The sequence below is a fragment of the Protopterus annectens genome, chromosome 13.part0, assembly GCF_019279795.1.
Source record: "Protopterus annectens isolate FY-2018-M chromosome 13.part0, PAN1.0, whole genome shotgun sequence".
NCBI classification, from domain to species: Eukaryota; Metazoa; Chordata; order Ceratodontiformes; family Protopteridae; genus Protopterus; species Protopterus annectens.
Window position 1 is genome coordinate 73946547 of NC_056747.1, and position 27181 is coordinate 73973727.

Below are 27181 nucleotides of genomic sequence, written 5' to 3' on the forward strand. Positions count from 1 at the left end.
CCAAACTCCAAGATTGCACTACAGTGAGGTAAGGGGTACATTTCCCGATCCCCACTATTGTGCAATCTGCACCACAATATCGAACCTTACAACAGTGAATGCTCGCTATTGTAAGGTTCGACATTGTGGCATTCGTAATTTCAGTTCAGCTAAAGGCAGTTCTGTTTCGCACAAATATCAATTGCATGAGTGTGATCGACAAAGTGATTGTAAGCCGGATTAGCACATTCTTAACAATAACAACCTGAGCTCTCAGAAAGGGAAGGTGTGTGATTTCATAGAAAAGTTTAATTTAAGTTAATACTTTATTAGTTATAGTGCCTGTATGTGCTGTAAAGGGTTAAGGATAAGACCTACGTATTTTTGATCTGTGGTATTAGGAACTGTGTTGTAATTATAATCTCCTATGATGATGTAATATGTGTTTAATTAATGTTTTCCAACTTTCCTATCATGACAGAGCTGTGAGACGATTTTAGTGCTGCAATGGAGACTGATTTGATCATTCTTAAGGAACTGACCTTCGTAGGCTGGGACTACGTGGTGTTCGCAGTGATGCTGGTGATCTCTTTGGCCATTGGTCTCTTCCAAGCACTGCCAAGAGGCAAGCAACAAACAGCAGAGGAGTTCTTTACGGGTAGTCGCCAGCTCTCCTTCCTGCCAGTGGGTCTCTCACTTTCGGCCAGCTTTATGTCTGCTGTACAGGTACTAGGTGTGCCTGCCGAAGCTTACCTTTATGGCCTGAAGTTCGTAATAATGTGTCTTGGACAGACTCTTAATAGTCTAATAACAGCCATCTTCTTTCTACCAGTTTTCTATCGCCTGAGACTCACCAGCTCTTATGAGGTAAAAAAGATAGCATATCTAGTTACAGCAACCAAAGTGATTTTTTTCATTCTAAATTTAAAAAAGTATGTAGTATTAGCTGTGAAAATATGTTAGAAAGGGATCAGTATTCTGTGTCATTCTGTGATCTGATTATAGTATAGTTATTTGATCCAATAATCAGAATGGAATATGTGTATGAACACTTTACATATTTTGTTTTCTGGAAGATGGGGTGGGTATCAATGCCTTGTAGGGAAAAGCCCCTCTGGTGTAACCATAGATAAGAAAAGTGACAGATGGAACAGTATCCATTCATTCCTTTGGAATGGGCATATCAACTGTGTATGTGTTCTGGCATAAGTGTTCGTAATTTATGTGAAACAGCATGCTGAATCCTTAAATGTAGTTGGCCTTGAGTCTCCCAATCTAGCTCTTCTCATTAAAATTTAAGGAATGTATTTTATGGTCATATGAGACAACTAGAGTAACCACCATGTAAATTAAATACCTAGGAATGAGAAATTTTCCTTTAACTATGATTAAAATGCAGAATATTGAAAAAAAATGATTATTAAGACTTGTTGAACTTTTACAATATAATTTTCCTATTCAATGACTTTTGAGGGGGAAACTATGAAATGTCTCTTGCATTATCATGTTTATGGAATATTTTGAAATGTAAAAAGTGCATTTCTGCAGATAATTGATAACTGGTGCTGGTGGTAACACATGCTAAATAAGGCAATGAGCTCTAAGCAATATATATATATATATATATATATATATATATATATATATATATATATATATAAATACATACATGTGTGTGTGTATATCCCTCTCACTGCTCCTTAATTCACTTCAGTATCTGCTTCTACACTGTACAAAAGAATACAGTTTCAAATAACTGTTAAAATTTGCATATGTAATTTAGTGATTCTTTCCTGATTCATAAATATTAAATAAAATAAATAAATAAATAAATAGGGCAGCAGTTAAATAAATACATAACAGAAAACAATGTGTAAATGCATTTCCTTGCTCCAGATTAATAAAGGAAATACACCCAACTTAATGCTCTGAAATGGTATGAATGCTTCTACGTCTAAGCTTTGGATTAGGAGATCTCTATCACTGAAAATGTGTTAGTGCAGTTAGGAGCATTTGTACATGGACATAGATCTGTTCACTTTATCTCAAAAGTATATGAAATACAATTTGCATATTAATTTAAAATAGGGCTCTCAATGGGGGGGGGGGGGTCAACAAGTAGCTAGAGCAGTCAAGGGTTACCTTACTTGTTCAAAAGAAGAAAACCAGAGTGAAAAATAATTTGTTTTATAACCACTTGCAATAAAGGGACTTTGTGTCATTACTGAATTATTCTGAGATCTTTCACTCTTCATAGATGGAGGTAAGTGATGAAAACAGTTTGGTACCATTCAGAAAATGTGCTGTTTTATAAAATATTAGTAAAAGGGAATAAAATGTATCACTGAATGTGTTGCGACACGCATCTGGCGAATGTTAAGTTGTGCCTGGTATGGAATTAGATTTTGTAATTTCGCCTGATAGACAGCATACAGTTCAGCTTTATAAATGAATTATAATGAGTTGCATTATACACACTGTTTCACTTGTTTACTTATTTATTTTTATTCAATTAATGTCTCTTTTAAAAGGAATATGCAACATTTTTTTTGTCTTTCTATTCTTTTTGACACTTTATTTACAGTCGTGTATACCTTATTTTTATTTTATTTATTTAATTACTCATTAGTAAATTTAAAGAGTTAACATTTATTTCTATATTGCAGTATTTGGAAATGCGATTTTCTAAGGTCATCCGACTCTGTGGTACAATTCAGTATATTGTTGCTACGGTAAGAATTTTCATTGTTAATTTAAAAAAAAAAAAAAATGCTTCTTCATATCATGTGCTTATCACTATGCTGACTGGCAGCCTTGACTAATACAAATATATTCCTGATGTTTTCTAAGGGATAGTGAAACATACATAACAGGTACAAGAATGTCAACAAATGCTTTCTAGAATACCTCCTTAAAAACACCTAGTGCGAAACCAGAAGCATATTGACATTGTGCCATTCAAGTCTTCAAATTATAGTCATCTACTCAGTAGTAAAGTATAAGCAAACTCAACGCACACTACCACCCCTGGTGGCACTACTTACCAGAACTGACAATCACTGTGATTTCTGCTTTGTAAGGGGGCAGAGGGGTGCTAATTTAACACCCCTGACCTTTATTGTATTAAAAATTTGATGTGTAGAGACACAATGCGAGAGTTTGAAGGGGGGCATCATATCTCCTTACAAGTTATCTAACCAGCAAGGGAACTTGTTATTTAGAGGAAAGCAGTTTTGCTGAATGCAAAAAAGACTGAGTGTTGTTTGCCAAACTGACTTCACTGATGGTGGAGTTTGCTTTTTCTCCAATGTTGTGCAACCTTAGAGATGGTATATATAAGTATGGGGATGTGAAATGTATTCCCCTCCACATGGGGGTACGTACAGGGGGGCTACCTCCCTTACAAAAAAAGTGTTGTAAAGTTCGCCAAAGGTAGTTTCAGTGAATGGATTTCAGTTTGTTTCCATTTTCTGAAATTATGTTTGGCAAATCAACATCAATCCAACTAGTGAGTTTTTTATTGAAAATCCATGTTATAGAATCTCCATAGTGATGATGCACTGGTAAGCTTTACTCTTGCTGTCTTGTCTTGACGTAGAGCAGATCTGTATCAGGCTCATTCTCTTCTCTTATTTATTTACTTCATTTTCTTTTGGCGTGGTGATTTTTTTGATCATTCTCATCTCGTCTTGTCTCTTCTATACTGTTTATCTTCCCAGTAGCTTGTGACTGACACCAGCCTCCTGGTGTACTGGTGAGGTATGACTACTGACTTTGGGACAAGAAAGCTGTACTGGAACATTGAAGACGTAGTGGTGAGGACCAAAGGACAGAATTTCTAAACTGCTTGACTATCCTCCTATTGAAATTAGGCTATGCAAAAGAAGAGGGTCTTTGTCTGATGTTCATACTGGTATAAGATGCACTTTAAATCATTGCAGATTAAGTTCATTAAGGTCAGAGGTCAAGGTTTAGATATAGTAATAAAAGCCCTCCAAGAATCGGTGTGAAGATCCGGCTCCCCTCTTTCTAGTGAGGTGTTTATTAGGAATAAATGGGCTAATAGCCACAGAGAAGGTATCAAAAATCAATGTGAGCAGATGGGGAGCAGTTCAAAACCAGTAAAAATAAATAAATAACGCATTTCATTATTTTCTAATACAGACAAGTCAACTCTGCTTTGAAAGTCACTCTTCCTGAAAAGGAATGAAATGTTAAATCTCATTGTTAAGTGAATCTATAGATAACTTGAAAGGCTAAGGGAGGGTCATATTGCAGATTTATTTGCATAGCCACTGGATTAAGTAATGGAATTGAGGATGGATAAAAAATACATTTTGCATGCTTTTAACACTTTACTTGTATTGCTGGTTAGTCTATTTTTGCGAAGCATTTATCTGGCTTCTAAACTGTGTTATTGTGTGATCTTGAATTTGGAGTGCTGACGTGTAGGTTGTTGTTCAGTGCATAAATGCACTAATTGAAAGGAAGTCTGAAGGTGTTATGTCATGCCAAGCTATAAAAAAAGAAAATAAATAGTGCCTGTTGTGCTTCTGGCATCTGTAAAATGGGGATATTCTAGTTCTGATCACTGTGTGAGGACACTCTCCTAGCCTTTCTCTGGACTTATTCTTGTTCATTGTTTTTAGTAATAGTGTGTGAATAAACATCTCAAATTCTTTTCTCAAGAATTCTGGACAAAGCCAAATATAATGGTGTGACAAAATCCTAAAATGTTGTTGTTGTTGTGTCTTTCGGCTTTTCCCGGTTAGGGGTCGCCACAGCGGAACTCCGGTCCACTAATGATTGGTAGTTGATTTTTACGTGCCGAGTTACCAGCCCTGACACACAACCTTCAACGAAGGTACGTCCATTCACGCATGTCTCTACGCAGAAGACGCTCTAGCTGAGAATTGAACTGGACAGCATCTTACTGTGAGGCGACAACACTACCGCAGCACCACCACCAGGGACAAAAGCCTAAAATGAGGGGCAATTTTTAAATATTGCTTTAATTCACGTAAAAGTTATGCATCTTCTGAGGAATAAGAATTGCGAAATTCTATTGCTTGATGATAACTATAATCCTCAGTGATTTAACAAAAATCAAATATTTTGTGGGAAGACAGGGCAAAAATATAAGGCAAAATAAGAAATGTTAAGCAAAATCAGGAACAGTTAAGATGTCTGTGAAAATACTGGGTTGGAATCTTTAGTATTAAATTCACTTGACATTTCAATCCAAGTAGACCTATTACACAATAACTTTAGAAAGTGTACCTATTAAGATTTTGATGTTTTATACTTTTAAATCTGTATAATTGCGATTTTTACTTTTTATATTCCAATGACAACAATGCACTCACAGTTCTGTAATGAGCCATGCATGCACATGACCCTTACTTTTCTTACTAAATGATTATCACAGAACTAATGTTCTCTCCACCACTTTGCTAGCAAGTGTGTTAGACATGGTAGCCACTAGGTCCACACTCTTTCTCTGGCTGTTAAGCACACATCAGCAATGCATGCCATCTCCTCCTACCCTCAGTGCTCACCAGCACCATGTAATCACATTGTACCACTCTACCTTTTGAAACTCATTCTGAACTTCTGCTTGCTCCGTCTTGTTTATCCACATTTCACAGCTGGGCAATCTAAGTTCTATGTCCTTTTTATGATCTGCTTTATGTCCATCACCATCAAAAATACAGTGATACATATGCATAGATACACACACACACACACACACACATACATATATATATATATATATATATATATATATATATATATATATATGTGTGTGTGTAGTTTTAAAGGATGATAGATCACCTGAGTAAGAATTTTGCTTTAGTGGCAAAAAAAACCCAAACACTCATGTGAAGCAGTCTTGACTGCAATCGCGGTACAGCAAGGTAGAGGAATTTGCCCTTACGTCACTGCTATACAGTCTTGGAGTTAGTATATTTAATTAGAGAAGAGAAGAGTATAGGAGGTGCAGAGGGGCTTGCTCCATTGTAAAAAATAGGAAAACATGTTGTTTCTGTGATTGCTCATATGATCGTTCACTCATAAGTGTTTGCTTTTTAGAGGTTTGCTAACATAAGTGTGTGGTGTGTGTGTGTGTGTGTGTGTGTGTGTATATATAGGTGTGTATGTGTGTGTGTGTGCGTGTGTGTGTGTGTGTGTGTGTGTGTGTGTGTGTGTGTGTGTGTGTGTGTGTGTGTATATATATATATATATATATATATATATATATATATATGTATGTATGTGTGTATATATATATATATATATATATATATATATATATATATATATATATATATATATATACATACACACACACACACACACACACACACACACACACACACACACACACACACACTCATACCTTTTACCAAGCTCATTTGCTCCTGTCAAGAAATGCAACAATATAATTATAGCTGACAGTAGGTGTCAATGCAATACTTCTGCAGTCATGAGCAAAAAAAAAAAAAAAGCTATTGTGATTTTTGATGGAGCTAGTTTCAGACGTTAACTCTATTGGCTTAAAATTATATCACAAGCAAATATCATTTGTTTTTGTCTACAAACATTTGCTGTCACTAGAAAACTTCCCCTAGTAAAAATCCTTATACTGACTATAACAATTCACTTCAAGGCAAATTCAATACTAAGCTTGATGTAAGTCCTTAAGGGAAAAAAGTATTCAAAAAGACAGTATATATATGAGTAACCAAGCATAATTCATTGAACATGCCAAATAATTATTGAGAGATAGTCTCTTATACATAAACAAGAATGCAGGCTTCTACATGGATTTTGCTGTGACTGTCTATAAAGTTGTATTATAATGTTTCCATTAGGAGTTGTGCGTAAAATGTATCTAGGATATGAAACACAGTGGATGTCCAGAAAATAAATCAAATCTGCATATAAGTAAAAAAAAACAGTTAATTGCATCTATCATGACTTTAGCACGTCCTATTATAAACAAATAAACTGTCTTTCCCTTTTTGAACATAGATACTACTGAAAACAAATAACTTGCTGTGGTTGTATTTGTATCTTTCTTGAAAGCATGCTTTCCTAAACTATAACTAAAAATCCCCAGCCTATCTACCATGGTTTCATTTTATTACTTTCTATATTTGGTTAAATGGAGTCTTTGCTTTCAGGAGTTTTTCTTTTTTTTCTGTCATTTTAGGAGTTTTTAAGTATGCATATAAACAGTATATCCTACTTTGATAAAATATATATTGCAATAAAGAGCAAAATCTCTAACTTATTCGACTAGTGTAGAACATAAACATAAAAAGTGACACCCAGAAAAAAGTAACTGTTGTATCTCAAATGCAGGCAGCATGATTCCTACAAAAGACAGACAGAGAGAAAGATTCCAAACATAGATATGAAATGCTTCTGGAAATTTTTTATGTAATGGAAGATTCATAATGCTTTATTATTGAAATGTTATGGTTTATTTCATTTTCTGCATGTATCCTTTCTGAATATACATTTACAGAAACTTCTCAAAATACAGCTCTCATGTGGGGTGAATCTGTAGCAGTTCCATATAATAACCACTGCCAAGATCACAAACGACACAAACCCAAACAAGATCCAGTACCACAACATTAATAATTCGTAAAATAAATTCCCCAAAAGGCAAGCCACCCAGTATTAAAACCATGGCCAGAAATGCTTGTAAAAGGAAAAAAAACTGGGAAAAACACTTTGTGTAAATCTTTCTGGAGCACAGCAGGAAATGCAAACCAAATCAACTAATTACACAAAGCGCTTAATGTGATATATTCAACTATTTCCAATAAATTAATCATATAAAGAGTTTCTAAACTTAAAAGAATATTTATATTAACCTACATCTTATTCTGTAACAGGAATTATACAATGAACCCCCATTAATATTCCAAAACGTGCATGCTGATTGGTCAGCGTGCCCATTGTAAATCAAACTTATACTAATGGAAAAAGGTCTGGTCGCCCAGACATTTTCCATTAGTATAAGTCTTTTTTTTTTTTTTTTGTCACAGCAACAGAGAATGGAAGAGCTCCGTTGTTGTAATCTCGCTATGTTAAATGGGTTTAACATAGCGAGATAGCTTAAAAAAAAGCAACGAAGATCTTCCTTTCTCCATTGCTTTTTTTAAAGCTGTCTCGTTATGTTAAATGGGTTTAACATAGCGAGACAGCTTTAAAAAAAGCAACGGAGAAAGGAAGATCTCCGTTGCTTTTTTTAAAGCTATCTCACTATATTAAACTCCGTTAACATAGCGAGACACTTTTTAAAAAGCAACGGAGATCTTGCTTTCTCCGTTGCTTACACACATCTCTGATGTACTGCATAAGCATACGCATGGGCAGTACATCAGAACTGCCACAGAATACCAGACAGCTGCGGAAGGGCAGCATGGAGGCATTATACAATGCCATTATTCAAGAAAAGTAAGTATTTATTTTCTTAAATAATGTCATTGTATAATAGCAATAACCCACTTCTGGGTGTGGGTAATGCTGGATTTACCCACGGTTGTCTTTGTTTGGCCACTCGGGCTTCGCCCTCGTGACCAAACCACACCAACCATGGGTAAATTCAGCATTACCCATACTCAGGCGTGGGTTATTACTTAAATATTCAACCATTTCTAAAATAAGTTAAACATTTAAACGAAGTTTCATAAATTATAAGAAACTGTATATCATTCTTTCCAAACACAATTGAACAACAAATTTGACAGTAACTACTTTCCAAAATAAAATATAAATATATATCTTATACTCATGTGCAAAAAATTGGAAACACAAATAACTATAATACCCTCAATTTTAACACTTTTTAGTTTAATTCAGTGTTGAAATTGAGAGCAACTAAGTTATAATTACTTATGTTTCTATTTTTTGCTTCACAAATATAAATTAAAAAATATATAAAATATAAAAAAGTTTTCATTTTACGTGAGCTTCAGGTTTTAGTTACTTGTTTCTTTGGAGCTGCATGGTCACACACTAGTCATCATTTCATGTTTATCACATTCTTAATGTGCCATTGGGCTGATACTATGGTGCCTCTGCAATTGGATTATCATGTTGTCATTGGTCTAGTGTGCTGAAAGTCTGGTAGCATCATGTTCTGGATTGTTATAATGCTGCTATTGTGCACTGAGCTGATACCATGGTATCACTGTATCATGAGGCAGTATCAGATTTCTATTTTCCCAGTGAACTGATTGCTATACTATCATTGCACCAGGGGAAGGTAACCCTAAGTCAGTGCCAGTGTATTGATTGCTATACTATCATTGCACCAGGGGAAGGTAACCCTATGTCAGTGCCAGTGTATTGATTACTATGCTATCATTGTATCACGGGATGGTAACCATATGTCAGTGCCAGTGTATTGATTACTATGCTATCATTGTATCATGGGATGGTAACCATATGTCAGTGCCAGTGGACTGATACAATGCTATCACTGTACCATGGATGGTTCATAGGTTCAAAGGTAAGTCCTAGGCTATCGGCCCAAGGGCCTAAGTAAGCCTAGCCAACAAAGTTCCCTGGCTTACGCCAACCCAAGAAAGTTAATTTCCTGTGCCCCTGTCAAGCAGAGCCATAGAAGTGATCCCAGGGTGTATTTCCTATTTCCCATCCACTCATCAAGATTTTTCTTGAAGAGTGTTAATGAGGAACTTTGCTTGACATAGATGGGTAGCTTGTTCCAGTCTATGGGAAGTCTCTGGGACAGGAATCTAGCCCTTCAGCAAGTCCTGTTTATTGTGGTGACAAGGTTTAGGTCCCTAGAGCATGTAGCTTGGAGGGATTGGGATTTCTTTAGGTGTAGCATGTCCAACAGCTCTGTGTTTGACATTGCTTTATATGTTAGGCAGAGATCACCTCGGAGTAGGCAATATGCTACAGAGTAAAGCTGGAGTTTTTTGAAATGATCAGTGTAGGGCATCTGTTTGATGCCAGTAATTCTCTTTGCGAGGTACTTCTGTGGCCTTTCCAGCTGCTGAAGATGTCTTGTGAGTTACATTCCAAAAGGGGCATTGTACTCTATAATGGGTCTGATGAGTGTCAAGTAGAGGGCAACAATGACCTCATTTTTCCTGGATGAGAACCCTTTTGTGATGAGGTATGCCATGTAGAAGGATTTCCTGACTACTGTGGCAATGTGATTATCAAAGGAGAGACTACTGTCCACCTAGTTCCCAAGGTCTCTTATCACACATTCGGTGTTAAGAAGACTGCCACCTATGTGGTAGTTCATGGGTACAGAGTTTTTACCAAAGGGGATAACAATGAACTTTTTTGCATTGAGCTTGAGGCCATGGCTCTGACAACAGGCATCTGTCTCAGTGAGGCCCTTCGGTAGGATGTCCACATCATTTGGGGACTCAGCTATAGCTCTTAGTTTGCAGTCATCTGCGAACTTCACTAGCCAGAGGCCTTCTGTGTTAGCCTGTACTTCAGAGAAGTAGATACCAAACAGAAGAGATCCCAGGACTGAACCCTGTAATACTCCACTTGTCACTGATTTGAAGTCAGATTTGGAGTCTGCAACTTTTACAGTGTGGGTTCTGTCACTGAGCCATTTGGCAGCCCATCTTGTGACATAGGGATATATACCTAGTTTAGTGAGCTTAGCTATAATTCCAGAATGGGGGATGGTGTTGAAAGTCTTGGCGGGGTCAAAATAGGCTGTGTGAACCACCGCACCCTCGTCTACGGCTTTAATGACTGCCTCAAAGAAGTCGACGAGGTTCAGGAGGCAAGATCTGCCTTTCACAAACCCGAACTGGGTGAGGTCCAGAATTTGGAGGTGACCAATGTCTTTGCTTATGAATTCTATGATGATACCTTCCACTGGCTTTGCAGACCAGGCTCATCAGTCTAATAGGGTGATAGTTCCCAGGATCAGTGGTGGCTCCCCCTTTATGGAGTGGGATAACTGTTGCTGTGCACCATTCAGTGGGCACAAAGCCTGACATGAGGCTATGATTGAAACTCTATGTCAATGCAAGTAGACTGATTGGTATGCTATTTGCACCATGGTATGGTAACCCTATGTCAGTGCCAGTGGGCTGATTCCTATGCTGTCACTGTACATGGTATGGGAATGCTCTATCAGTGCCAGTGGACTGATTACTATAATATCACTGTACCATGGGATAGTAAACCCATGTCAGTGCCAGTGGACTGACTACTATGCTATCACTGTACCATGGGATGGTAACCCTATGTCAGTGCCAGTGGACTGATTATTATGCTATCATTGCACCATGGTATGGTAACCCTATGTCAGTGCCAGTGTACTGATTATTACACTAGCACTGTACCACGGGATGGTAACCCTGCATTAGTGCCAGTGGACTGATTACTATGCTATCAGTGCACCATGGGATGGTAACTCTTTGTCAGTGCCAGTGGACTGATTAGTATGCTATCACTGTACCATGGGATAGTAACCCTATGTCAGTGCCAGTGGACTGATTGCTATGCTATTATTGTATCATCGGATAGTAGCCCTATGTCAGTGCCAGTGGACTGATTACTATGCTATCATTGCACCATTGTATGGTAACGTAATGTCAGTACCAGTGTACTGATTAATATGCTATCGCTATACCATGGGATGATAACCCTATGTCAGTGCCAGTGTACATCACTGTACCATGGAATGGTAACCCTATCTCAGAGCCAGTGTACTGATTACTATGCTATAATTTCACTATGGTATGGTAACCCTATGTCAGTGCAAGTTGACAGATTACTATGCTATCATTGCACCATGGTATGGTAACCCTATGTAAGTTCCAGTGAACTGATTACTGTGCTATCATTGTATCATGGGACAGTAACCCTATGTCAGTGCCAGTGGACTGATTACTATCCTATCACTGTACCATGGGATGGTAACCCTATGTCACTGCCAGTGGACTGATTACTACGCTATCACTGTATCATGGGATGGTAACCCTATGTTAGTGCCAGTGGACTGCTTACTGTGCTATAATTTCACCATGTTATGGCAACCCTATGTCAGTGCCAGTGGACTGATTACTATGCTATCACTGCACCATGGGATGGTAACCCTATGTCAGAGCCAGTGGACTGATTACTATGCAATCATTGTACCATGGGATGATAACCCTATGTCAGTGACTGTGGACTAATTACTATATCACTGTGCCATGGGAAGGTAACCCTATGTCAGTGCCAGTGGATTGATTACTGTCCTATCATTGCACCATGGTATGGTAAGCCCATATCAGTGCCAGTGGACTGATGACTATGGCACCACTGTATTATGGGATGTTAACCCTATGTCAGTGCCAGTGGAATGATTACTATGCTATCATTGCACCATGGTATGCTAACCCTATGTCAGTGTCAATGTGCTGATTCCTATGCTATCACTGTACCATGGGATAGTGACCCTATGTCAGTGCTAGTATACTGATTACTATGCTATCATTGCACCATGGTGTGGTAACACTATGTCAGTACCAGTGGACTGATTACTATAATATCACTGTACCATGGGATAGTAACCCCATGTCAGTGGAATGATTACTATCCTATCACTGTACCATGGGATGGTAACCCTATGTCAGTGCCAGTGGACTGATTACTATGCTATCACTCTACCATGAGATGGTAACGTTATGTCTGTGCCAGTCAAAAGATTACTATGCTATCATTGCACCATGGGATAGTAACACTTTCTCAGTGTCAGTGGACTGATTACTACAATATCGCTGTACCATGGGATGGTAATCTTATGTCAGTGCCAGTGGACTGATTACTATGCTATCGTTGCACCATGGGATAGTAACCCTATGTCAGTACCAGTGGACTGATTACTATAATATCACTATACCATGGGATAGTAATGTCATGTCAGCGTCTGTGGACTGATTACTATGCTATCATAAACTCTATATCACACCAACACTTTATTATAAAGCTTTCGGGTCTACACCCTTCATCAGTATAAAATAATTCCACTTATCCAACATTTAAAAAGGAGACACAAGCCAACCTATCACACTGAACAATAATCAAATCTTAAAGGAAAACAGCAAATAAATAAATAAATAAAACACCATAACAAAATATCGAAATTTAAATAACATTTACATTTCATAAATATATTCAATATACCATAAACAGTTATGTGTGTGCACATACATACATACACATACAAAATCCTACACAAAATGTACATTTAAAACCACATTTCATTCAAATAACTACATGTACATGTAAATTCAAACTTATAATTTCTCCCTTTGTTTTTTCATTAATACAGGCTTTAAACTAACATCATTATTCAAACCAGGATTTACATCAGCCTGAAGCCTAATAATCCACTCAAACTCTTTTAACTCTAACATATTATTCATATCACCTCTCCTTATGCCCATTTCTACTGTACTTACTACCCTAAATTTAAAACTATGCTTTTCACCCTTGACCATACTGTGCTTACTTAACGCATTTGTTGATATTTTTCTTCTTATATCAGATTTATGCTCTACAATCCTCTCTCTTAGCTTTCTAGTGGTTTTACCCACATAGAATGATGTACAAGATGTACAAGTAGCCAAATAAACTACTTGTGCCTCATTACAAGTTGTTAAAGTTTCTAAAGCAAAAACTTCTCCATTCGTAGGGTGCACAAATATATTGTCACCTTCATACAAATCATTGCAACAACAGCAATTATAACATTTTCTTGTTCCTATTACCTTCCTTACGCATTTATTTTTTGTTGTTCGAAAATCTTTATAACAAAGCTTTTGCTTCAATGTTTCTGAGTTCCTATAAGCATATCTTGGCTTGTCTCCCACTATGGACCTCACCTCAGACATAGCTAATAAAATAGGCCAATTTTTTTCTATTATATTACACACATTTCGTGTGTTCAAATTATATGTAGTAAGATATCTCACTATTTTATCATCCCTACATACATATTCTTCATGTCTCACCAGGCCCCCATTCAGAATTGGTCTATACTTACTTTCCCTTCCTTTTATTACTTCTTCATAAGCTGTATCTATAGTCTGTCTTGAATAGCCACTTCTTTCAAACTCCTGAAACATTATTCTAGCCTGCTCCTTAAAGGTACTTTCCACAGTATTCAATTTACTCATTCTTATTAACTGTGCTTTCAATATTCCTGCTGTTTTCCTTTATATTATATTAGTATTATTATTATTATCAATATTATTGCTGATTTCCTTTAAGATTTGATTATTGTTCAGTGTGATAGGTTGGCTGAAGCATGTGATCTAATTGTGTCTCCTTTTTAAATGTTGGATAAGTGGAATTATTTTATACTGATGAAGGGTGTAGACCCGAAAGCTTTATAATAAAGTGTTGGTGTGATATAGAGTTTGTGTTTGACATATTTTGAGCAGTAACACCAGTGTTAACTTTGTTTACTATGCTATCATGACAGCATGGTATTGTAACCCTATGTCAGTGCCAGTGTACTGATTATTATGCTATCACTATACCATGGGATGGTAACCCCACGTCAGGGCCAGTGGACTGATTACTATGCTATCATTTCACTATGGTATGGTAAGCCTATGTCAGTGCAAGTGGACAGATTACTATGCTATCATTGCACCATGGTATGGTAACCCTATGTCAGTGCCAGTGGACTGATTACTATGCTATCACTGTATCATGGGATGGTAACTCCATGTCAGTGCCAGTGGACTGATTACTATGCTATCAGTGCACCATGGGATGGTAACTCTATGTCAGTGCCAGTGGACTGAATTACTATGCTATTACTGTAGCATGGGATGGTAACCTTATGCCAGTGCCAGTGGACTGATTACCATGCTATCACTGTACCATGGTATGGTAACCCTATATCAGTGCAAGTGGACTGATTATTATGCTATCACTGTATGATGGGATGGTAACCCAATATCACTGCCAGTGGACTGATTACTATGCTAACATTGCACCATGGTATGGTAACCCTATGTCAGTTCCAGTGTACTGATTGTTAAGCTAGCACTGTACCATGGGATGGTAACGCTACATCAGTGCCAGTGGACTGATTACTATACTTTCAGTACACCATGGGATAGTAACCCTATGTCAATTCCAGTGGACTGATTGCTATGCTTTCACTGTATCATGGGATAGTAACCCTATGTCAGTGCCAGTGGACTGATTACTATGCTATCATTGTACCATTGCATGGTAACCCTAAGTCAGTGCCAGTGTACTGAATAATATGCTATCACTGTACTATGGGATGGTAACCCTATGTCAGTGCCAGTGTACTGATTACTATGCTATCACTGTACCATGAAATGGTAACCATATGTCAGTGCCAGTCTTCTGATTACTATGCTATAATTTCATTATGGTATAGTAACTCTATGTCATTGCAAGAGGACAGATTACTATGCTATCATTACTCCATGGTATGGTAACCCTATGTCAGTGCCAGTGGACTGATTGCTATGCTATAATTGTATAATGGGACAGTAACCCTATGTCAGTGCCAGTGGACTGATTACTAAGCTATCATTGCACCATGGTATGGTAACCCTATGTCAGTGCCAGTGGACTGATTACTATGCTATCACTGTACCATGGGATGGTAACCCTATGTTAGTGCCAGTGGACTGATTACTCTGCTATCATTTCACCATGTTATGGCAACCCTATGTCAGTGCCAGTGGACTGATTACTATGCTATCACTGCACCATGGGATGATAACCCTATGTCAGTTCCAGTGGACTGATTACGATGCTATCATTGCACCATGGGATTGTAACCCTATGTCAGTGCCTGTGGACTGATTACTATGCTATCACTGTACCATGGTTTAGTAACCCTAAGTCAGTGCCAGTGTACTGAACAATATGCTATCTCTGTACCATGGAATGGTAACCCTATGTCAGTGCCAGTGTACTGATTACTATGCTATCACTGTACCATGGAATGATAACCCTATGTCAGTGCCAGTGTACAGATTAATATGCTATAATTTCACTACGGTATAGTAACCCTATGTCAGTGCAAGTGGACAGATTACTTTGCTATCAATGCATCATGGTATGGTAACCCTATGTTAGTGCCAGTGGACTGATTGCTATGCTATAATTGTACCATGGAGCAGTAACCCTATGTCAGTGCCAGTGGACTGATTACTAAGCTATCATTGCACCATGGTATGGTAACCCTATGTCAGTGCCAGTGGACTGATTACTATGCTATCACTGTACCATGGGATGATAACCATATGTCAGTGACAGTGGTCTGATTACTATGCTATCACTGTACCATGGGATGGTAACCCTATGTTAGTGCCAGTGGACTAATTACTGTGCTATCATTTCACCATGTTATGGCAACCCTATGTCAGTGCCAGTGGAAGATTGCTATGCTATCACTACACCATGGAATGATAACCCAATGTCAGTTCCAGTGGACTGATTACTATGCTATCACTGCACCATGGGAGGGTAACCCTATGACAGTGCCAGTGGACTGTTTACTATGCTATCACTGTACCATGGGATGGTAACCGTATGTCAGTGCCAGTGGACTGATTACTGTATCACTGTACCATGGGAGGGCAACCCTATGTCAGTGCCAGTGGACTGATTACTATGCTATCACTGCACCATGGGATGGTAACCCTATGTCAGTGCCAGTGGACTGATTACTATATCACTGTACCATGTGAGGGCAACCCTATGTCAGTGCCAGTGGACTGATTACTGTGCTATCCTTGCACAATGGGATGATAAGCCCATATCAGTGCCAATGGACTGATTACTATGCTATCACTGTATCATGGGATGGTAATCCTATGTCAGTGCCAGTGGACTGATTACTATGCTATTGGTCCACCATGGGATGGTAACTCTATGTCAGTGCCAGTGGACTGATTTACTATGCTATCACTGTACCATGGTATGGTAACCCTATAACAGTGCCAATGGACTGATTACTATGCTATCACTGTATCATGGGATGGTAACCCTATATCAGTGCCAGTGGACTGATTACTATGCTATCACTGTACCATGGCATGGTACCCTATGTCAGTGCCAGTGAACTGATTACTATGCTATCACTGTACCATGGGATAGTAACCCTATCCCAGTGCCAGTGGACTGATTACTATAATATCACTGTACCATGGGATGGTAAACTTATGTCAGTGCCAGTGTACTGATTATTATGCTATAATTGTATCATGGGATGGTAAACCTATGTCAGTGCCAGTGGACTGATTACGATGCTATTACTGTACCATGGGATGGTAACCGTATGTCAGTGCCAGTGGACTGATTACTGTGCTATCCTTGCACCATGATATGGTAAGCCCATATCACTGCGAGTGGACTGATTACTATGGTATCACTGTATCATGGGATGTTAACCCTATATCAGTGCCAGTGGACTCATTACTATGTTTTCATTGTACCATGGTATGGTATCCCTATATCAGTGACAGTGGACTGATTACTATGCTATCACTGTATTATGGAGTGGTAACCCTATATCAGTGCCAGTGTACTGATTACTATGCTATCACTGTACCATGGGATGGTAACCTTATGTCAGTGCCAGTGAACTGATTACTATGCTATCACTGTACCATGGGATGGTAACCATATCCCAGTGCCAGCAGAATGATTACTATAATATCACTGTACCATGGAGTGGTAACCCTATGTCAGTGCCAGTGGACTGATTATTATGCTATCACTACACCATGGGATGGTAACCTTATGTCAGTGCCAGTAGATGGATTACTATGCTATCATTGCACCATGGGATGCCAGTGGACTGATTACTATGATATCACTGTACCATGGGATGGTAACCCTATATCAGTGCCAGTGGACTAAGTACTATGCTATCATTGCACCATGGGATGGTAACCCTATGTCAGTGCCAGTGGACTAATTACTATATCACTGTACCATGGGAGGGTAACCCTATGTCAGTGCCAGTGGACTGATTACTATGTTATCACTGTACCATGGGATGGTAAACCTATGTCAGTGCCAATGGACTGATTACTGTGCTATCCTTACACCATGAGATGGTAAGCCCATATCAGTGCCAGTGGACTGATTACTATGCTATCACTGTACCATGGGATAGTAACCCTATGTCAGTGCCAGTGGATTGATTAATACGCTGTCACTGTACCATGGGATGGTAATCCTATGTCAGTGCCAGTATACTGATTACTATGCTATCATTGCACCAGGGTATCATAACCCTATGTCAGTACCTGTGCACTGATTACTATAATATCACTGTAAGCAGACAATCCAAAAGGAAAAACCACTTTAATGACAAAACACAGCAGAGCTTTCGGACATAATCCTTCTTCAATACTACAAACTTATAAAATTTCTTTCATCTTATATACAGGCCCAAAATAGTCATGTGGTTAGCAGCCCAAAAATCACATGACCATAAGTATCACTCAATAAGGCAAAGTTAAAACAACACAGATAGCAATGATTCTATAGTACATAACAAAAAAAAAAAAAAAAAAAAAAATTGGATAATTTAAAATTCAGCTTGCTAATATGATTAATAATCAAAGTTACACATAAAATTCATATTATAAAATTCATATTGTAGAAACAATATACATAATTATAAATTCAATCTACTGAGCTTAACCAAAATTGGTTTAAGGCTCAGCATACTGTTCAAGCCAGGGGAGCGGTCACCAGCAAACCTTAAAATCCACTCATATTCTTTAATTTCTAAGAAGTTATTTATATCACCACCTCTTGGGAGGGGAAAACAATGTCAATAACCCTGAATTTAAAAACATGATCTTGTCCACAATCTAACATATGCTTATATAAAGCATTTGTTTCGACACATCTTCTAATTTCAGACTTATGCTTTGTAATCCTCTCTTTCAACCTACGAGTGGTTTTGCCTACATAAAAAGATTTGCATAACACACAGGTAGCCAAATACACTATATGTGTTGTGTGACAAGTAGCTGAAACATAAAATTTAAAAGTTTTCCTGTTACTGGATGAACAAAAGGTCACTCCCTGTGTCAAAAATATCTCCACAGCATGAACAATTGTGGCATTTACATGTACCATACTTAGAGGAAAGCGTTTTCACAATGTTAGTAGAAAAATCCTTATAACATAAGGAATTTTTTAAAGTTCTCATGTTCCTATAGGCAAATAAAGGTCTATCACCCAATAAGGCCTTTAGTTCATTTGAAGCCATTAGTATCAACCAGTTCTTAAATATTATTTGCTTTATGGATGGTGTTGTAAGACTATATGCAGTTACATATCTACTCATGTCCATACGCACATTCGTACTATTCATAGGTAAGGCATCTGACTCCAGTGGGTCAGATAGGAAGGTAGGAGCAAATTTAGTCTTCCTCTCCTGCATCACCTTATCTTTCTCCACAGAGAGTAGGACATTGTCATATCCACTAGCAGAAAAATCCGCTAACATATCCTTTAATTGTAACTCAAAACAGCAGTCATCAGTGTTAAGCCTACTCAACCTTCCTAGTTGGGACCTCACAATACCTTTAAAGATGTGTGGTGCATGCATGCTATGAAAGTGGGTGTATCTACCAGCACACACATCCTTTCTATGTGACTTAGTATTCATATGTCCATCCTTAAATATAACTTCTACATCCAAAAACACAATTTCAGTCTTGGAACAGCTCATTTTAAACTTTAGAAAGGAAGAAGCTCTATTCAAATAGTCCAAAAACATATTCAATATATCCAAGCTGCCCTTCCAAAGTAGGAAACAATCGTCTACAAAACGTTGAAAAAATCTAATATGTTGTCTATAAGGGTTTAGATCACTCAAAATATGCTTACTTTACCACTGGTAGAGCACTAGGTTAGCATATGTGTTGGCTATGGAAGTACCCATAGCCACACCAGTGAGCTGAAGGTACGTAAGTTCATTAAAGAGGAAAACATTATTCTTTAAAACCACATCTAGAAGGCTACACCACGTTTCTATTTTACCATAATCAGGGTTTGGACATGAAGTCAAAAAATCTCTCAAAAGGTCAATCCCAACATTCCATAGCCAACACCTATGCTAACCTAGTGCTCTACCAGTGGGAAAGTAAGCATATTTTGAGTGATCTAAACCCTTATAGACAACATATTAGATTTTTTCAACGTTTTGTAGATGATTGTTTCCTACTTTGGAAGGGCAGCTTGGATATATTGAATATGTTTTTGGACTATTTGAATAGAGCTTCTTCCTTTCTAAAGTTTAAAATGAGCTGTTCCAAGACTGAAATTGTGTTTTTGGATGTAGAAGTTATATTTAAGGATGGACATATGAATACTAAGTCACATAGAAAGGATGTGTGTGCTGGTAGATACACCCACTTTCATAGCATGCATGCACCACACATCTTTAAAGGTATTGTGAGGTCCCAACTAGGAAGGTTGAGTAGGCTTAACACTGATGACTGCTGTTTTGAGTTACAATTAAAGGATATGTTAGCGGATTTTTCTGCTAGTGGATATGATAATGTCCTACTCTCTGTGGAGAAAGATAAGGTGATGCAGGAGAGGAAGACTAAATTTGCTCACCTTCCTATCTGACCCACTGGAGTCAGATGCCTTACCTATGAATAGTACTTAATGTGCGATGGACGTGAGTAGATATGTAACTGCATATAGTCTTACAACACCATCCATAAAGCAAATAATATTTAAGAACTGGTTGATACTAATGGCTTCAAATGAACTAAAGGCCTTATTGGGTGATAGACCTTATTTGCCTATAGAACATGAGAACTTTAAAAATTCCTTATGTTATAAGGATTTTTCTACTAACATTGTGAAAACGCTTTCCTCTAAGTATGGTACATGTAAATACCACAATTGTTCATGCTGTGGAGATATTTTTGACACAGGGAGTGACCGTTTTGTTCATCCAGTAACAGGGAAAACTTTTAAATTTTATGTTTCAGCTACTTGTCACACAACACATATAGTGTATTTGGCTACCTGTGTGTTATGCAAATCTTTTATGTAGGCAAAACCACTGTAGGTTGAAAGAGAGGATTACAGAGCATAAGTCTGAAATTAGAAGATGTCGAAACAAATGCTTTATATAAGCATATGTTAGATTGTTGACAAGATCATGTTTTAAATTCAGGGTTATTGACATTGTTTTCCTCCCCAAGAGGTGGTGATATAAATAACTTCTTAGAAATTAAAGAATATGAGTGGATTTTAAGGTTTGCTGGTGACCGCTCCCCTGGCTTGAACAGTATGCTGAGCCTTAAACCAATTTTGGTTAAGCTCAGTAGATTGAATTTATAATTATGTATATTGTTTCTACAATATGAATTTTATAATATGAATTTTATGTGTAACTTTGATTATTAATCATATTAGCAAGCTGAATTTTAAATTATTCAATTTTTTTTTTTTTTTTGTTATGTACTATAGAATCATTGCTATCTGTGTTGTTTTAACTTTGCCTTATTGAGTGATACTTATGGTCATGTGATTTTTGGGCTGCTAACCACATGACTATTTTGGGCCTGTATATAAGATGAAAGAAATTTTATAAGTTTGTAGTATTGAAGAAGGGTTATGTCCGAAAGCTCTGCTGTGTTTTGTCATTAAAGTGGTTTTTCCTTTTGGATTGTCTGCTTGCAGTACTTTGGCACTTTTGATATTTGTTTACTATAATATCACTGTACCAGGGGATAGTAACCCCATGTCAGTGTCAGTGGACTGATTACTATGCTATCATTGCACCATGGTATTGTAATCCTATGTCAGTGCCAGTGTACAGATTATTATGCTATCACTATACCATGGGATGGTAAACCTATGTCACTGCCAGTGTATTGATTACTATGCTATCATTTCACTATGGTATGGTAACCCTATGTCAGTGCCAGTGGACTGATTACTATGCTTTCACTGTACCATGGGATGGTAACCTTATGTCTCTGCCAGTGGACGGATTACTATGCTATCATTACACCATGGGAAAGTAATCCTTTGTCAGTGCCAGTGGACTGATTACTATATTAATGTACCATGGGAGGGTAACCCTATGTCAGTACCAGTGGACTGATTACTATGCTATCACTGTACCATGGGATGGTAACCCTATGTCAGTGCCAGTGGACTGATTACTATGCTATCACTGTACCATGGGATTGTAACCTTATGTCAATGCCAGTGGACTGATTACTATGCTATCACTGTAGCATGGTATGGTAACCCTATATCAGTGCCAGTGGACTGATTACTATGCTATCACTGTACCATGAGATGGTAACACTATGTCAGTGCCAGTGTACAGATTATTATGCTACAGTTGTATCAAGGGATGTTAAGCCTATGTCAGTGCCAGTGGACTGATTACTATGCTATCACTGTACCATGGGATGGTAACCCTATGTCAGTGCCAGTGGACTGATTACTATGCTATTACTGTACCATGGGATGGTAACCCTACATCAGTACCAGTGGACTGATTACTATGCTATCAGTGCACCATGGGATGGTAACTCTATGTCAGTGTCAGTGTATTGGTTACTATGCTATCACTGTACCATGGGATGGTAACCCTATGTCAGTGCCAGTGTACTGATTACTATGCTATTACTGTACCATGGGATGGTAACCCTATGTCAGTGCTAGTGTACTGATTACTATGCTATCATTTCACTATGGTATGGTAACCCTATGTCAGTGCAAGTGGACAGATTACTGTGCTATCATTGCACAATGGTATGGTAACCCTATGTCTGTGCCAGTGGATGGATTACTATGCTATCATTGCACCATGGGATAGTAACCCTTTGTCAGTGCCAGTAGACTGATTACTGTAATATCACTGTACCATGGGATGGTAATCCCATGTCAGTGCCAGTGGACTGATTACTATGCTATCATTGCGCCATGGGATGGTAACCCTATGTCAGTGCCAGTGGACTGATTACTGTATCACTGTACCATGGGAGGGCAACCCTATGTCAGTGCCAGTGGACTGATTACTATGCTATCACTGCACCATGGGATGGTAACCCTATGTCAGTGCCAGTGGACTGATTACTATATCACTGTACCATGGGAGGGCAACCCTATGTCAGTGCCAGTGGACTGATTACTGTGCTATCCTTGCACAATGGGATGATAAGCCCATATCAGTGCCAATGGACTGATTACTATGCTATCACTGTATCATGGGATGGTAATCCTATGTCAGTGCCAGTGGACTGATTACTATGCTATCGGTCCACCATGGGATGGTAACTCTATGTCAGTGCCAGTGGACTGATTTACTATGCTATCACTGTACCATGGTATGGTAACCCTATAACAGTGCCAATGGACTGATTACTATGCTATCACTGTATCATGGGATGGTAACCCTATATCAGTGCCAGTGTACTGATTAATATGCTATCACTGTACCATGGGATAGTAACCCTATCCCAGTGCCAGTGGACTGATTACTATAATATCACTGTACCATGGGATGGTAAACTTATGTCAGTGCCAGTGTACTGATTATTATGCTACAATTGTATCATGGGATGGTAAACCTTTGTCAGTGCCAGTGGACTGATTATGATGCTATTACTGTACCATGAGATGGTAACCCTATGTCAATGCCAGTGGACTGATTACTATGCTATCATTGCGCCATGGTATGGTAACCCTATGTCATTGCCAGTGGACTGATTACCATAATATCACTATACCATGTGATGGTAACCCTATGTCCATGCCAGTGGACTGATTACTATGCTATTACTGTACCATGGGATGGTAACCCTATGTCAGTGCCAGTGTACTGATTACTGTGCTATCACTGTACCATGGGATGGTAACCCTATGTCAGTGCCAGTGGACTGATTGCTATGCAATCATTGCATCATGGTATAGTAACCCTATGTCATTGACACTGTACTGATTACTATGCTATCATTGTATCATGGGATGGTAACCCTATGTCAGTGCTATTTGACTGATTCCTATGCTATCAGTGCACCATGGGATGGTAACTCTATGTCAGTGCCAGTGGACTGAATTACTATGCTATCATTGTATCATGGGATGGTAAACCTATGTTGATGCCAGTGGACTAATTACTATGTCACTGTACCATGAATTGACATTATTCTGTTAGTGCCTGCTATCATCTTATTGCCACAGTACTAATGGGTGAAATATTTCATGCTGTAATTTCCTGATATCATGTTTTCTTTCTGACATAAGCTGCTAGCATGTTTCTGCTCTGCCACTGGGTGGCATCCTATTGCTGTGCCCAGGGAGTTGGTCACATTCAGTCACTTTGTCATTTACTGGCATCATGCTCACTGACTATGTGCTGCATTATTAGTCCTAATCCTTACCAGGCTTATAGATTCTTTCACTGGTCATGCACTGTGATATAGGAACATAGATATATCGCATCATCCAACCAGCACACTAGGCTCTGCAGACAGTCCTTCCCACCGCCTGATTCACCAATGAGATATAACTCCTTCCCCTGTTTTTAACACAGTGTCAGGAGTATGGGAAACAGAGCAGTTATGTGTTAAAGTGTTGATAAGCAACTAAAGACTCATTTAACCTTCGTCCATAACCACTTAATTTGGAATTCCTTCTACTCTTCACCCTTCCAGCTATTATCTATTGCTTTTTCCCAGAGGAGAAAATGAAAAAGAATCACTTCTCTATATTGCTTTCTTAATATTGCTTTCCATGTTCATAGGTTCATAGGTTCATAGGTTTATACTAGGCTATCTGCCCTAAGGCATTTATAAGCCTAGCCCAAATTATTGTGGCTTACGCCACCCCTTATATGAAAAAATACTGTGCCCATTAGTTTGTTGTGCCTCTGTCCAGCAGTGACCCAGAGATGATTCCCGGGGTAAACCTACGATCTCCCATCCACAGGTCTAGATTTCTCTTGAACAGAGTCAGCGAGGTGCTCTGCCTCACATGGACCGGGATTTTATTCCACAGCATAGGGAGTCTCTGAGTGATAAATCTATCCCTCCAGCACGTCCTATTTATATCCGTGCTAAGGTTTAAGTCGCTTGCTCTAGTGGTTTTGGTGGATTTGGATTTTTGAGGTGGAGCATGTCCATTAATTCGGGTTGGACATGGCCTTGTATGTCAGGCACATGTCACCTCTGAGCAGACGGTATGCGACTGAATAGAGCTGGAGTTTCTTCAATCTGGCAGCATATGACAGATTTTGGAGTCCCTTTATCCTTTTGGTGAGGAACTTTTGGGGTCTCTCCAATTGCTGCAGATGTCGGGTGAGATACATCCCGAATGGGGCATTGTACTCGATCATTGGTCTGATAAGTGAAGAGTACAGGGGAACAATGACCTCACTAGATCTGGATGTGAATCCCTTCATGATCAGGTGGGCAATGTAGAAGGTCTTTCTAACCACTTTAGCAATGTGAGTGTCAAAAGAAAGGCCACTGTCAACCTGGGTCCCCAGGTCCCTGATAACCTCTTCTGTGCTTAGTGGATTGCCACCTATATGGTAGCTTGGGGTTACCTTGTTTTTCCCGAAGGGTATGACTATACATTTTTGGCGTTTAACTTCAGGCCATGGCTCTGGCACCAGCTATCTGTTTCCGTGAGTCCCTTCTGAAGGATATCAGTGTCCGATGCACTTTCCACTATGGCGCCCAGTTTGCAGTCATCTGCAAACTTTGTCAGCCAAAGTCCTCCCATGTTGGCCTGTACTTCTGAGAAGTAGATGCCAAACAATAGGGGCCAAGGACCGAGCCCTGTGGGACACCACTTGTGACCGGCTTGAGTCTGACACAGCGCCAGCAACTCTAACCCTGTGGGTTCTGTCCTTAAGCCAGTTTGCAACCCATCTTCTGACATATGGGTTTACATTTAAGCTGGTAAGTATTTCTACAATACCAGTGGGGTATTGTGTCGAGCCTTGCAAGGTCAAGGTAGGCTGTATGGACTGCCTTTCCTCATCAATGGCCTTGGTGACTATTTCAAGAAGTCGAACAAGTCCAAAAGGCATGATCCTCCCTTGACAGAGCCAAACTGGGTCGGGTCCAATGTCTGCAAGTCCCCTATATCTTTGTTTATGAGCTCCATTATGATCCTCTCCATAGCTTTGCAGACTAGACTTGTTAAGCTTATGGGGCGGTAATTACCAGGGTCCGTGAGGCGCCACCTTTGTGGAGTGGGACCACAGTTGCCGTCACGCCACTCCTTGGGCACGTATCCTGTGGTAAGGCTGAGATTAAACAGCTGCCTTATGTGCGGGTTTAATTCCTCATTTAGCTCGTGTAGCACACAGCCGGGGACACCATCCGGTCCCATTGATGCTGTGTTTTAGCTTTAGAGAGAGCAGCTTTCACCTGCGCATTTGAGATGTCCGGGAGGCTACACTCGGCTGGGATAGTTATCTCTCCTTTAGGGGAGAGGGGTGAAGTTTGCACTGAACCTGTCTGCCAGTATGTTGGCAATGTCTGTGGGTTCAGTGATTTTTGTATCATTTTGGACTAATTCTGAGCATATCTGTGAGTTTCCACCCAGGTTCCTAACATAACTGAAAAAGGCCTTATGATTGTCCTTTGAATCCATGGCAATTTTCTCTCAAAATTGGCCTTAGTTGATTTTATGAGTGCTCGTATTTTTACTAATAATGATCAGGGGTGACTTCCCTTTATGGATTTTGTTCTATCATGTAATAGCTTTCTCCTCTTATTGTAAAGTTTGTTAATGGCTGGGGTCCACCAGACTGGACGTTTGCCCTTTGTGGAAAGAGTCTTGGTTTTATTTGGGATTGCCTGATCCATGCAGTCCTGGAGGTGTTCATAGAAGGCATTTGTAAGGGCTTCCGCAGCTTGGGTTGTGGTTTCCTCTGACTCAGGGGCCTTGAAGGATACCACACCAGTCTTGAGTAGTGTGAAGTTTGCTTTAGAGAAGTTCTTCACTATGGTCTTTTTGTTTGGGGTGGGGCGGGATGTGGATTTCCAGTGAGATTAGTTTATGATCAGATCTCACCAATGAGGGATATACTTCGGTGTGGAGCATTTTGTCCCCATGTTTGTGACAATGAGATCTAGTATATTTTCTCCTCTCGTGGGAACAGTGA

The 27181-nt window shown here is 39.0% G+C and overlaps 1 protein-coding gene across 1 annotated transcript in view; it reads left to right on the plus strand.

The window, feature by feature from the left end:
* The first annotated feature begins 486 nt into the window (after positions 1-486).
* Positions 487-27181, plus strand: part of SLC5A5 (solute carrier family 5 member 5) — a 427828-nt gene continuing 401133 nt past the window's right edge. The window contains exons 1-2 of the mRNA XM_044054751.1: positions 487-846; positions 2646-2711. Of these exons, the coding sequence (XP_043910686.1) occupies positions 487-846; positions 2646-2711 (426 nt within the window). The remainder of the gene's footprint in view (positions 847-2645; positions 2712-27181) is intronic.